Consider the following 14907-nt stretch of genomic DNA (forward strand, 5'->3'; position numbering starts at 1 on the left):
GACTACAATGTGATATAGCTAGTAGACACTATCCTAGTCCACAAGCAGCTGACAATCCAGTGGAGTAGACATTAAAATAAATTGCCAACAGGCGAAATAGTGGAGTTATAAATCTATATACATAAATTATGTGACAGGGTGGGATGAATATCAAATGCTTACAGAGTACAGATTCAAATGCACAGGTGGTGGAGGAGGGAGAGGGAGTACGGGAAATGAGGGCTTAGTCGGGGATGGTCTCTTGGAGATGTGATTTTTAAAGGCTTTGAAGGTGGGGAGAGTAGTGGTCTCTGACATATTAAGGGAGTGGGAGTTCCAGCCCAGAGGGAGGACAAGAGCAAGGAGTCGGTGCCGAGACAGATGAGATTGACATAGAGTAAGTAGATAGGAGTTAGAGGAGTGAAGTGTGTTAGCTGGTTTGTAGTATCTTTGCAAGGCGAGGTGGGAGAGAGAGAGAGATGATTGAGTGCCTCAAAACCGATGACAGTTTCTATTTGATGTGGGGAGGGCATGAGCAACTATTGGAGGTTTTTGAGGAGTGGGGAGATGTGGACTGAATTTTTTTTCAGAAAAATGATCTGGGCAGAGGAGTGAAGTACAGACTGGAGGCAGAGAGGTCAGTGAAGAGGCAACTGCTGTAGTCAAAATGGAATATAAGTGCTTGGATCAGTATGGTAGCAATTTGGATGGAGAGGAAAGGGCCGATTCTAGAGATTGTGGAATATGATAGAACAGAGTTGGTAGACATTTCCTACCCTCAAGTAGTTTACAATTTAGCTGGGGAGACAGACATTAAAATGAATTACTGGCAGAAAGGGACAGAGCAGAGTGATCTGTACTTAAGTGCTGGGGGCTGGGATGAGTGTCAACATGTTTAAAAGGTACAGATGATGCAGAAGTGTGGGCAAATAGGATAGGGAAGTGAGAGATTAGTCAGGGAAGGCCTGTTAGAGAAGCAGCATGGCTTAGTGGAAAGAGCAAGGACATGGATGTCAGAGGTCATGGGTTCTAATCCCTGCTCTGCCACTTGTCAGCTGTGTGACTTTGGGCAAGTCACTTAACCTTTCTGTGCCTCAGTTATCTCATCTGTAAAATGGGGATTAAGACTGAGCCTCACATGGGACAAACTGATAATCTTGTATCTAACCCAGTGCTTGGAACAGTGCTTGGCACATAGTAACTACTTAACAAATACCATCGTCATTATTATTATGATAATAATAATCATAACAGTGGTATTTGTTAACTGTTTACTGTGTGTCAAGCATTGTACTAAACATCGGGATAGATACACGATAATCATGTCAGATAGTCTGCCTCTGGAGGTATTGAATCCTGATTTTAGAGATGAGGAAACAGGCAAAGAGAAATTAAGTGATTTGCTGAAGATCACAGCAAGCAAATGGCAGAACTGAGACAGAAACACAGGTCCTCTGACTCTCAGGCCTGTGCTCTGTCTACTAGTTCAACTGCTTCCCTGTCAGAGATATAATTTTGGTGGGACTTTGAAGATGGGGAGAATGGTAGTCTGTCAAATACAAAGTGGCAGGAGGGAGGATGTGAGCAAGAGGTCATTTAATCATCTCACTAACCCTCTAAGGGAAGGAGAGACTAGTCTTATCTCCATTTCACAGATGAGGATGTTGAAACCCAAAGAGGTACTTGACTTTTTCAATGTCACATAGCAGACGAGAGGCAGGGGTGAGAGCAGACCCATGCTTCTTCTTCTATGCGGCACTGCCTTCTTAAAGCCTAAGGTCTCTGGGGAAGAGATTAAATTGTCAAGTTTTTTTTTAATCCAAAACCTAGATTGTACATGTGCTCTGGATCCCTAAAACACTTCACTTGGAACATATGGGGAAGGCACTTTAAACATATTTTTATTCAATTATCCAAACATATGCAGATTTTACCTTAGTATAAATAAAAATAACAGTAATAATAATTATGGTATTTCTTAAGCACTAATGTGTCAGGCACTGTATTAAGCACTGGGGTGGATACAAGAAAATCGTGTTGGACAGTTCCTGTCCCCCATGGGGATCACAGTCTTAAATTCCCATTTTACAGATGAGGGAACTGAAGCCCGGAGAAATGAAGTGACTTGCCCAAGGTCACCCAACAGACAGATGGTGGAGTCAGGATTAGAACCCATGACCTTCTGACTCCCAGGCCCATGCTCTATCCACTAAGCCATGCTGTTTCTCATGTTACATTCATAAGAAATGAGTGTCAACATTTCTCATTCAGTGCCATCAGTGGTACTATTTTTGATTATTGATGACAATATAAAGTTTCAACAAACTTACAAATTTCACAAATGGTGTATTCTTCCAATTAACTTGATAATCTCTTTTTCTTTTGTTAATAGTACTTTTTAAGCACATACAGTTCCAGGCACTGTATTAAGTGCTGGGGTAGATACATGATAATCAAGTTGGACATAGTCTCTGTCTCACATGGGGACTCACAGTCTAAGTCCTTTAAAACAGTTTGAACCTTACACATTTAAATGAAGTCACAATTAAAAATCCTGTTGGATAAATGTTTGTGAACTGTACCAGGTTTACATATCTTATGAATTATTTTAGAATGGACACCACACATTCAAAATAATGCATTATCATTTTTTTTAAAGTCCACACCTTCAAATGAGGCTGAATATCACCCTAACATATATAAATGAGATGCCATTTTGTTGGGGATAGATTATTCTGTAATTTTGTCTTGAATGAGTATACAAATTCCTCCGCTGCATAGACATATACAGACAGATACGATGCAAGTGTTAAATTCTTTAAAGGCATGGGAGTTGGTTGGAAGGACCAATACATGCATTAGTATGCATCATAAAAGACTATATTCACCAGCAAAACATTGGCAATCAATAGTTTAATCAGAGGAAGACTTGAAAGAAAAGGGGAAATTCAAACATTTGTTTGCCTAGCCTAGAACTTCTCCCACAAAACATTACCAATTAAACCAAGGGAATAAATGCTCACCATGTTGGGAAGATCACTTTCCAGAGGTAAGAGTAGCTTTCCCCAGCAGAGGAAGGGCAGCAGAGAGCAGCCAGCAAAGTGCAATAACCAAGCCAAGAGGCAAGGGACCAAAATGGCTGAGATCACCTAGATTTAAGGCCTCTGCTCCTGGATGTGCAGAGAAAGGCCTTTTGAGAGGGTTTGCTATTTCTGCTTCCTGCCTAAGAAAATATCCCCTTACCTTCTGGGAAATGTGATCTCTGTCCAAATTCCCCTTCCCTTTAGTTCCTTGGTTCCTCCTTCCAAGGGCAATCAGAGTGGCAGTATGTCACACCACATAGCCCAGGATGAATAAGTTTAAATTTTAGGAAACTGGGTACCCCAAATCCAAATGAAAAACCCCACGGAGTAGCCAGCTGCCAAGACTTCGGATGCTCCACTTTAGGGACCTAATGGAGAATGTGGGAGGAGGCGAGAGGGCATAAATGGTGGCTTGGCACAAATGGAGTCATCATGATAAAGAGGATGCTGACAACAACAAAGAAGAGATAAGGATTATTTGCCCTCCTACTACTGATAGAGAAAAGGCAATGAAAATGCATTCAGTCAATAAACAAGATGTCGAGCAAAAACTTCTTGCTAAAGTCAAAGAATTAAAACATTTATTGGGCATAAATATATTACATATACACTACAGATACAGTTAGGTATTACATACATAGCATAGTATTTGAAAAATCTATACATTAAAATTGGTATGGCAGTTTTAATGCATTGAAATAGTCTAAAATTTACAATACAGGAAAACTTATGATTATTTTTCTCCTAAAGGTGAAAAGCTTGGAATGTATGTCCAACATTGAGGTAAAACATTTTTGTCTCTCAATTTAAAGAATTGTGCAAGGATAACATTCAAACACATTCAGTTAGGGCACTTTTCAATTTTGAAATGAATACTGAATTACTGTAGCCAACAAAGCAGAATTAGAAAACTCCAACATCTCAAGTTGATCAGAACATGGCAGATAATATGAAAATTTTTTTAATTTTTATTTTTTTTAAACAACCTCTTAGAAGACATAGGGTTTATGTTTCACATGAAAGTTCCTACTTGAGGCAGGGAATGAGTCTGACATGTAGAACAGTATCAAGAGCCTCAGAAATAAACCACTTCGTATCCGCATGTTAATAAAAGGACAAATTGTGGAATGTGTAACACTTTATTTTATCGGTTCATGTTCAAAGGAATTCCTACATGATCAATGATGATGCCAAGTACAGAAATCATTTTCTTACTGGTGGACTTGCAATGAATACCAACGGATACCAGTAAAATAAAGGGCTGCAATTTTTTATTTCTTACACTGAAGCTTTTGCTGGCAAACCAATCTTTTCAAACTCCCAAAAGGGTTATATACCCAAAGAAAATATGGCATTAAGTATTACACTTTTAAAAAAACAATTGATTTGAGGATTTTTTTAATAGCAGCAACTTCTGAAGTGTTTCTAAAAAACAAAAAAAAATCATAATGGTAAGGTTTTCAAACTCAGGCTTGAATTTTCATGCCTTAAAAAAAACTGACACCTTTCTCGGAATATCTGCATTATCACTGTTCACAAAATGCCGGTGCAATGTCACAATGGTTTATAAATTTAAATAAAGAGGGAAGTTTTTTTGGACTGCCGGGACTTTGGCAAAAATATATTTTACCTTGCTGCCATTCACTTGCAAGACTAAATTCAACTAATTATAGTCAATAACAAAATACAAAACTTTCTAATATTTACTACATCTATAGAGGCACACAGAATAATTCATTGATCTTAGCACTTTCAAGAGATGATTATGGTTTTGGATACATGTAAACTTTTCAATCACTGATAATGGTTTTTTTTTGGCATTTAATGCACTAGACACTCATCTTCAAAAACACAAGAAAATGTAAGAAGGTTAATAATACTAGGAATGCTGCTGGGGAGAAAGACTGACCTAAAATTACAACAGTTTAAAACAAACAAAAAAATATAACATGCTACAAAGGAAAATTAGTACATAAGTACACTTCTTATTTTCACAATAAATAAAAGATTGCACTGTAATTGGCATTTAAAGTACTGTATGCAGTATATAGTATAAATAAACCAAAAACAAAAATAATGTTTGTTTCCCCATTACTTTGGTTATGGGAATAAGTATGCTAGTATAGGACACTGTTTCTTAGATGACATAGACCAAGCACAAAGTAACTATCACAAAGCAGAACCAAGTAGCAAAAATATACAAAAACAAAAGCTGGGATATACACTGTGTCTGTTGCACCCTTTTGGAATATATTTGCACCTCCAACTCTTATGTCCCTGAGGTACTACATCATTACTGTCTTCATATAAATAATCCAATGACTTGGGGATAAAATCTATTAACTTGTGAATCAAAAGAAACACGTAAGAGTTCTACTTTGCCCTCCTATAGCACCTGTTGTCCAAGGATCTCAAAGCACTTTACAGACAAGAATTGGAATCCCCATTTTGAAGTGGGGAAACTGAGGCACAGAGAGGTAAAGTGACTTATTCAAGGTCATGCAGCAAGTCAGTGACAGAACCAGGGACAGACTCTAAGACTCTTTCTTACTCCCGACATCCTGGGCTAACGTCTAGACAAATCTTCCCTCTCCGTGTCCGGCCGGCCCAATTTAGATGAATCGCCTTTGGATTTGTCCAATTTGCTCCCACTCTGTTATACTCATAAGGTATGCACTGAATTCAGGTACTTCAATTCATATCATTCCATTTTTGGATACCTCAAAGAACACTCTAAAGTGAAACCTCCAAAAGTGATCAGCTGACTCGTGAAGACTGCTCACAGTTAGTGTAATCAGCAAAAGGCACTAACCTGTCACCAGTTCTAGACATACAGTTCAGGTCAGGTAGGACAGAAGAGAAAAAAACCCAACAAACTAGTGATTAGATTAGGAGTTGTTATATACAGGGACAGACAAACAAGTTAAAGCAGCTTTTCAACAGCTGAACAAGGGTATAACTATCTATTGCACAATGCCCTCTTAAAGTTACTGCTATGACCCAACACGGTAAAATCTATAATGCTCCATAATTTATATGCAATTTGGTTACTTGATTTCTTATACAGGCAGTTCATAGTGTTAAAATCATAAGAATAACAGATTATAAAAACATCTTAGATTGTAGTACATGATTGGGTTTAAATGAGCTAAACATAGGTAGATAACTGAGTGACAAAATGGTAGCTATCATTAGGGCGGTTGCAATGTAGTGAATAAATTCTACTCAATGTCGTTGAAAATACTCTGAAAACCTTGCACTATTCACCAACACTGAAATTCTAGCCCTACTTACTATGCACGACGTGATTAATGTTTTCCGATATAGGTGATAAAGACAAAAGAAGTGACTGGTGATTATAATTTACTAAACTGGTAACATAAATCAAAAGCTGATAAAGATGTCTGTGGAAACAGTAAAAAGGCAAATCCAAAAATTTATAAGAAAACATAACAAGGCTTGCTTTTGGTATCTGGTTTGCTTATTGATCCAGTTTGACTTCTTCCTAGTTTTGCATTTCAAAAAGGTGCACCAAAACACGGACATTGGATTCCTAGCTAGAACTGTAAAACAAGAGAAATATATCAAAGAACAACAACAACAAAAAAGGGTTTCCAAAAGGACGAGCTGAATAAATGTGTGTAGTATAATGCGTAGCATTACATAAATTCATACCTCGAATTTGGTGGGCTTTTTCTTTACTTCATCAAGAAGTATTGTAATATAAAGGCAAATAAAATGGACAGAGTCGCAAAGCCTACAACAATGAGGGCTGCGAACTGTTCATCCGTAGGCATGGTGCACTTCATTTTGGGATCATCTAGGCTGCCCATTTTCCCCGGAAGCACGACCTCACTTCCTTGGAGCATAAAGGCAGAGGAGGGGCTGAAAGCACCGCTCAGTTCCTGGGAGGTCTCTAGACAGCGCCGGCACACACACACCCGGAACCTGTAATCCGTGTTGGTCTGAAGGCCTGAGATATGAAAGGCTGCCTCCTCACCCTTGTACACCTGGAGAAATCGAAAGAGGCAAATTCACAATTAGCGTATTGGAGCAACTACTCTACAATCTGCTGCTGAACGCTTAAACGAGGACGGCGTTCTCAGTCACCTCGGGGCAGGGGTGGGAGAGAAGGGAGACACTATGTCACAAGTGAACTCAATCTGTGATTTTTCTCGATGATATAAATATCGCAGATGGGTAGGTGATATCGTGGGTGATATAAATATCCCTGATGTGGATCTTTAAGACAGGACCCCTTGATTTGAAACCTTTTCATACAACTGGTTTCTTCAAATGACAGAGGTATAAAGGGAGTCGGAAGGATCTGAGTTCTAATTCTGGCCCTTCCACTTGTCTGCTGTGTTACCTTGGGCAAATCACTTCCCTTTTCTGTACCTCAGTTACCTCAACTGTAAAATGGGGATTAAGACTGTGAACCCCATGTGGGACAGGAACTGTGTCCAACTTGATTTGCTTTTACCTACTCCAGCACTTAGTACAGTGCCTGGCACACAGTAAGTGCTTAACAAATCGCAAAATTAGTATAGCAACCTCCATTCATTTATTCAATCATATTTATTGAGCACTTATTGTGTGCACAGCACTGTACTAAGCGCTTGGGAAGTACAAGTTGGCAACATATAGAGACGGTCCCTACACAACAGTGGGCTCACAGTCTAGAAGAGGGAGACAGACAACAAAACAAGACATATTAACAAAATAAAATAAATAGAATAAATATGTACAAATAAAATAGAGTAATAAATACGTACAAACATATATACATATATACAGGTGCTGTGGGGAGGGGAAGGAGGTAAGGCGGGGGGATGGGAGGGGGAGGAGGGGGAGAGGAAGGAGGGGGCTCAGTCTGGGAAGGCCTCCTGGAGGAGGTGAGCTCTCAGTAGGGCCTCCAGTACCTCCAGTATACCTCCAGTATAATGCTTTAGTGAGAATGTATAATATGACAGAACTGGTAGACATAATCTGGAGTTTACAGTCTACAGGGGGAGACAGACATTAACCTGTAATGTTAATTCCCTGTGGGCAGGGAATGTGTCTGATGTATTGGTTTATTGTACCAAGCGCTTAGTACAGTGCTCTGCACACAGTTAGTACTCATTAAATACCACTGATTGATTGAAAAAGGGGAAAGGGAGAGCTGTGTGACTTTGGGCAAGTAAATTAACTACTCTGTGCCTCTGTTACATCATTTGTAAAATGGGGATTAAGACCATGAGCCCCATGTGGGTCATGGATTGTGTACAACTTGATTATCTTGTATCTACACCAGGGCTTAGTAAAGTGTCTGGCAAACAGTAAGCACTTAAATACCATTTTTTTTAAAGCCTTATGGGGCTGAGGGTAGGATGAATACAGAGGGCTTATCCTTTGGTTTCCGCTTCGGCTCAAAATTGAGAAGGTTATGGGGAGAGAGACAGGGTGAGGAGAGAGTAAGATTCCCTCTTTATGGCACTGAGAATAGGTGAGCTGTTTCCAAACCCCAAATCACTCAATAATAGTAATAATAATACTAATGGTATTAGTTAAGCGCTTGCTATGTGCCAGGCACTGTACCAGGCGCTGGGTAGATACAAGTACATCGGGTTGGACAGAGTCCTTGTCCCACGTGGGGCTCACAGTCTTAATCCCCATTTTACAGATGAGGTAACTGAGAAGTAAAGTGACTTGCCCAAGGTCACAGCAGACAAGTGGCGGAGTCGGGGATTAGAACCCATGACCTTCAGACTTCCAGGCCAGTGCTCTACTACACTATTGATTGATTGATTGATTGATTGATTGATTGACTTGCCACCCTTGTTCTGGATCTTGTCAAAATTGTAGTTGGGAATCTACACAGGAAAGAGGAACATCTCAAATGATGCTTCTCTTTTAAGTCTGTTACACAGCAGCTCCACTACTTTAGAACCTCAAACCAACTTCTGCAGTGTTCCTAAGAATCCTTCTCCAGAATTCTCACTGAAACAGATGAATACCAAAATCCTGGGTCAAAACTCTATAAAGAAATGTCAAAAACCAGGACATTGATCATTAACTGGCAGCAATACTTAGTTGGAATGTAGTTGCAACATTTCATCAAGGGAAAGGACTATTAGAATTCAGACAGCCTAATGCTGCTCTCTTTTCTGTTTTTGAAATTTGACTTTTTTTGTGGCAAAATACGTTATTTATGGTACTCTTCCATCCAGTTCACCCCAGAATGCTCCAGGAACTTGTTGTCTAGACTTATCCAGATTTATTATCCCTTTTGTTGTTCCTTCTATAAGATTCTCTTCACATTTTTTCCAGGCAAGTCATCATTTCTCCTGAGCGATGAGTTCTCAGTCTGATAGCTGTTGACATTTACCTTGCAATTGGAATTAGAAAGTTCACAAACGCAGCTGGTTGGAGCCCTAGCCACAGTGAAATCTACAAGAAAACACTCTGCTGCCTCGTAAATTGACTTCTTTTGCAGGATAGTACTACTTCAGTTATTTGATCTTTTGTTTTCATAGAAATAGCAAAAATAGTTTGCTGAACTGATGATATTATTACCCTGAAAATACTCAGTATACACACACACACAATGTCATAAGTGACCCCTATCTGTGACTTCCCCCATAAAAAGCCCCCTTCTCCGTGCCCCACAGCACTTGTGTATATATATACATATCTGTAATTCTATTTATATTGATGCCTGTTTACTTGTTTTCATGTCTGTCTCTCCGGCCGCCCCCCAGACTATAAGCCCATTGTGGGCAGGGATTGTCTCTCTTTACTGCAGAATTGTACTTTCCAAGCTCTTAGTACAGTGCACTGCACACACTAAGCGCTCAATAAGTACTACTGAATGAATGAACGAACAATTTTTCTCGAATATGGGTGATATAAATATCCCTCATGTGACTATTTAAGACTGGACCTTTCAATTTGAAAGTTTTTCCTAGAACTGATTTCTTCAAATGACAGAGGTATCTAGCAACGCCCAGTGTAATGTTTTAGTGAGAGAACAGCAGCGTGGCCTAGGAGAAAGAGCCTGGGCGTCAAAGGACTTGGCTTCTAAACCCAGCTTCACCACCTATCTGCTGTGTAACTTCAGGCAAGTCACTTCACTTCTCTGTGCCTCAGTTCTTTCGTCTGCAAAATGGGGGTTCAATACCTGTTCTCCCTCCTACTTAGAATGTGAGCCCCATGTGTGACTTGAGTATCTCATATCTACCCCAGCACTTAGCACAGTGCTCTGCACAGAGTAAGCACTCCAATATCACTGATTCCAAAGTCTTGCATTACAATTACATGCTGAAATTCCTTTACCTTCATTCATTCAATCATATTTATTGAGTACTTATTGTATGCAGAGCACTGTAGTAAGCGCTTGGAAAGTACAATTCAGCAATAAAGAGAGACAATCCCTGCTCATAACATGCTTACAGTCTGGGGGTCGGGGGAGACAGACATCAGAACAAGTAAACAGACATCAATATACCTGTCACCTTCTACTCATCTTATTTTTCTGTTGGTTCTTGGGGTAATCAATCAATCGACTGTATTTACTGAGCACTTACTATGTGCAGAGCAGTGTACTAAGGTTTGAGTGTACAGTATAGTAGAGTTTGTAGACACATTCCCTGCCTATAGCAAGTTAAGGCGCATAGACTTTTGTGGGCAGGGAATGTGTCTGCCTACTCTATTATACTGTACTCTCCCAAGCACTTAGTACACAAGTGCTATGTACACAGTATATACTCAATAAATATAACTGACTAATTGATTGAGAGACTTGGCTAGAAGCTCTGAAGGAACGTGAACCTTAATAGAGCTAGTGACTATCTGAACCCTCAGAATAGACAGCCCAGTCCATACCTTCAATGGGAACTTAGTATAAATTGTAAGGGGGTGTAATTATGCTAATAACAATTGTTATCTCTGGATTGGGCAGAACTCTACTCCCAGTCTTCCCCTAACTCTTTATCGCAGCGGGGAAGCAGCATGGCTTAGTGAAAAGAGTCCAGGCTTGGGAGTCAGAGGACATGGGTTCTAATCCCAGCTTTGCCACTTATCAGTTGTGTGACTTTGGGCAAGTCATTTAACATCTCTGTGACTCAGTTACCTCATCTGTAAAATGGAGATTAAAACTGTGAGCCCCATGTGGGACAACCTGATTACCTTGTATCCCTCCCAGGGCTTAGAACAGTGCTTGGCACATAGTAAGTGCTTAACAAATACCAATATTATTATTATTATTGCTGTAGAATCTAACCCCTTTGTGGGCAAGGGAAATGCCTACCAACTCTGCTGTATTATACTCTTCCTAGAGCTTAGTACAGTGCTCTGCATGCAATAAATGCTCAATAAATACAATTGATTGATTGTACTTCTACTTCCTAAACCCAAGAGCAGATGATTATGCCTATAGAGCACAAATATGGGGAGAATGGCCTCTTAGAAATACAAACAAATAAAACTGAGCAATGACAACCCTTATACACCACACTCAATTTTTGATAGATTATAATCAGTAAGAAGGCCAAGATGATTCCCTAGGGAATCATGTCCAAGACTGAACTCCTTGTCTTCCCTCCCAAACCCTGCCCTCTCCCTGACTTTCCCATCTCTGTTGACGGCACTACCATCCTTCCTGTCTCACAAGCCCACAACCTTGGTGTCCTCCTCGACTCTGCTCTCTCATTCACCCCTCACATCCAAGCCGCCACCAAAACCTGCCGGTCTCAGCTCCAAAACATTGCCAGGATCCGCCCTTTCCTCTCCATCCATACCACTACCCTGCTCGTTCAAGCTCTCATCCTATCCCATCTGGACTACTGCATCAGCCTTCTCTCTGATCTCCCATCCTCGTGTCTCTTCCCACTTCAATCCATAGTTCATGCTGCTGCCCGGATTATCTTTGTCCAGAAATGCTCTGGACATATTACTCCCCTCCTCAAAAATCTCCAGTGCCTACCAATCAATCTGCGCATCAGGCAGAAACTCCTCACCCTGGGCTTCAAGGCTGTCCATCACCTCGCTCCCTCCTACCTCACCTACCTTCTCTCCTTCTACAGCCCAGCCCGCACCCTCCGCTCCTCCGCCGCTAATCTCCTCGCCGTACCTCGTTCTCGCCTGTCCCGCCATCGATCCCTGGCCCACGTCATCCCCCGGGCCTGGAATTCCCTCCCTCTGCCCATCCGCCAAGCTAGCTCTCTTCCTCCCTTCAAGGCCCTACTGAGAGCTCCCCTCCTCCAGGAGGCCTTCCCAGACTGAGCCCCTTCCTTCCTCTCCCCCTCGTCCCCGTCTCCATCCCCCCCATCTTACCTCCTTCCCTTCCCCACAGCACCTGTATATATGTTTGTACATATTTATTTATTACTGTATTTATTTATTTATTTATTTTACTTGTACATATCTATTCTATTTATTTTATTTTGTTAGTATGTTTGGTTTTGTTCTCTGTCTCCCCCTTTTAGACTGTGAGCCCACTGTTGGATAGGGACTGTCTCTATATGTTGCCAACTTGTACTTCCCAAGCGCTTAGTACAGTGCTCTGCACACAGTAAGTGCTCAATAAATACAATTGATGATGATGATGATGATGGAATGCCCTCCCTCTGCCCATCTGCCAAGCTAGCTCTCTTCCTCCCTTCAAGGCCCTACTGAGAGCTCACCTCCTCCAGGAGGCCTTCCCAGACTGAGCCCCTTCCTTCCTCTCCCCCTCGTCCCCGTCTCCATCCCCCCCATCTTACCTCCTTCCCTTCCCCACAGCACCTGTATATATGTATATATGTTTGTACATATTTATTATTCTATTTATTTATTTACTTATTTTACTTGTACATATCTATTCTATTTATTTTATTTTCTTAGTATGTTTGGTTTTGTTCTCTGTCTCCCCCTTTTAGACTGTGAGCCCACTGTTGGGTAGGGACTGTCTCTATATGTTGCCAATTTGTACTTCCTAAGCGCTTAGTACAGTGCTCTGCACACAGTAAGCGCTCAATAAATATGATTGATTGATTGATTAGGGAATTGGATCTTACTGGAATGCTTATGAACAGTGGAAGGGAAAACTACCAGCCAAACCAATTTCTTGGGCTCGTCCTCCCCAAAATCCAAACAAAAAATTTAAAGGACATCAATGCAAATTTCTCAGTTTAAGCTGCTGCTGATTGGGAGATTTTTCATCTTTTCGAGTGCTTACCGAGACTAAGGATGGATCCACTCCAACTATGATCTCAACCAAATGAGATAAGTGGGCTTCAAATCCATCAATGTTCAAATAAAATCAATACCCATCCACTATTAGGTGGATGAGATATTGGGGTTTCTTGAATACTTAAAAATCCTAATAGAGTTGACAATTTTTCTCTCCTGGAATCAATAATCAATAATGAAGGAGATAGTAGCCAAGAAATACTCCAAAGATTAATGTTAGGAAGACTTGCTATGCAGAGCCTGGAAAAATTTATGAAATGTGCTGATGAAACAATTGCCACAAAAATACAAATTGTCAACTCTGTGGTGTTTCCAGTGATACTGTATGGATCTGAAAGCTGGACAGTGAAAAAAGAGGATAGAAAGAACATTGATTCTTTTGAAATGTGGTGTTGGAGAAGGCTTTTGCGATTACCGTGGACTGTCAAAAAACAAATAAATTGATTTTGGAGCAAATAAAACCACAGTGGTCTTTGGAAGGCCAAATAACTCGACTTAGATTAGCATATTTTGGACATATAATCAGGAGGACTAAATCTCTGGAGAAGACACTAATGCTAGGAAAAGTCCAGGGAAAACACAGAAGAGGCAGACCAGCAGTTGCATGACATAGTGGAAAGAGCACGGGCTTGGGAGTCAGAGGTCATGGGTTGAGGTCATGGGTTCTAATCCCAGTTCTGCCACTTGTCTGCTGTGTGACCATGGGCAAGTCACTTAACTTCTCTGTGCCTCAGTTACCTCATTTGTAAAATGGGGATTGAGGCTGTGAGCCTCAAGTGGGACAACCTGATTACCTTGATTTTCCCCAGCTCTTAGAACAGTGCTTGGCATGTAGTAAGCGCTTAACAAATACCATAATAATAATAATTATTATTATTATGGATAGAGGCCATAACAATAATGAAAGAACCATTAGAAAGGTTGCAGACTATGGTAGAAGACAGAGGACTGTCTGGAGAAAGTCGATCCATGGAGTCTCTATGAATTGGAAATGACTTGACAGCACTTAATAATAATAATAATAATAGAAGATCTGAATAACTATCCCAAACCTAGACGTTATACCCAGAATTGCGGCACTCTTAGTACAGAATTCTACTAAGCCTGAAAACTATTATATAATGGTATTTAAGCACTTGAGGGTACTTCAAAGCCATGCAATACCAATCATCATCATCATCATCATCATCATCAATCATATTTATTGAGCGCTTACTATGTGCAGAGCACTGTACTAAGCGCTTGGGAAGTACAAATTGGCAACATACAGAGACAGTCCCTACCCAACAGTGGGCTCACAGTCTAAAAGGGGGAGACAGAGAACAAAACCAAACATACTAACAAAATAAATAGAATAGATATGTACAAGTAAAATAAATAAATAAATAGAGTAATAAATATGTACAAACATATATACATATATACAGGTGCTGTGGGGAAGGGAAGGAGGTAAGATGGGGGGATGGAGAGGGGGAGGAGGGGGAGAGGAAGGAAGGGGCTCAGTCTGGGAAGGCCTCCTGGAGGAGGTGAGCTCTCAATAGGGCCTTGAAGGGAGGAAGAGAGCTAGCTTGGCGGATGGGCGGAGGGAGGGCATTCCAGGCCCGGGGGATGACGTGGGCCAGGGGTCGATGGC

The 14907-nt window shown here is 40.7% G+C and overlaps 1 protein-coding gene across 2 annotated transcripts in view; it reads right to left on the minus strand.

The window, feature by feature from the left end:
• Window positions 1-3626: 3626 nt before the first annotated feature.
• FNDC3B (fibronectin type III domain containing 3B) overlaps window positions 3627-14907 on the minus strand; it is a 423729-nt gene continuing 412448 nt past the window's right edge. Inside the window, exons 26-27 of one of the 2 annotated variants that reach the window (XM_038748752.1) lie at window positions 6738-7072; window positions 3627-6625 (exon numbers count right to left, since the gene is read on the minus strand). In XM_038748752.1, coding sequence (XP_038604680.1) covers window positions 6761-7072 — 312 coding nt within the window. In that variant the 3' untranslated portion in view covers window positions 3627-6625; window positions 6738-6760. Of the gene's footprint in view, window positions 7073-14907 lie in introns of both variants that reach the window. The other variant, XM_038748114.1, reaches the window with a different exon arrangement.

This window comes from Tachyglossus aculeatus, chromosome 1, assembly GCF_015852505.1.
Source record: "Tachyglossus aculeatus isolate mTacAcu1 chromosome 1, mTacAcu1.pri, whole genome shotgun sequence".
NCBI classification, from domain to species: domain Eukaryota; kingdom Metazoa; phylum Chordata; class Mammalia; order Monotremata; family Tachyglossidae; genus Tachyglossus; species Tachyglossus aculeatus.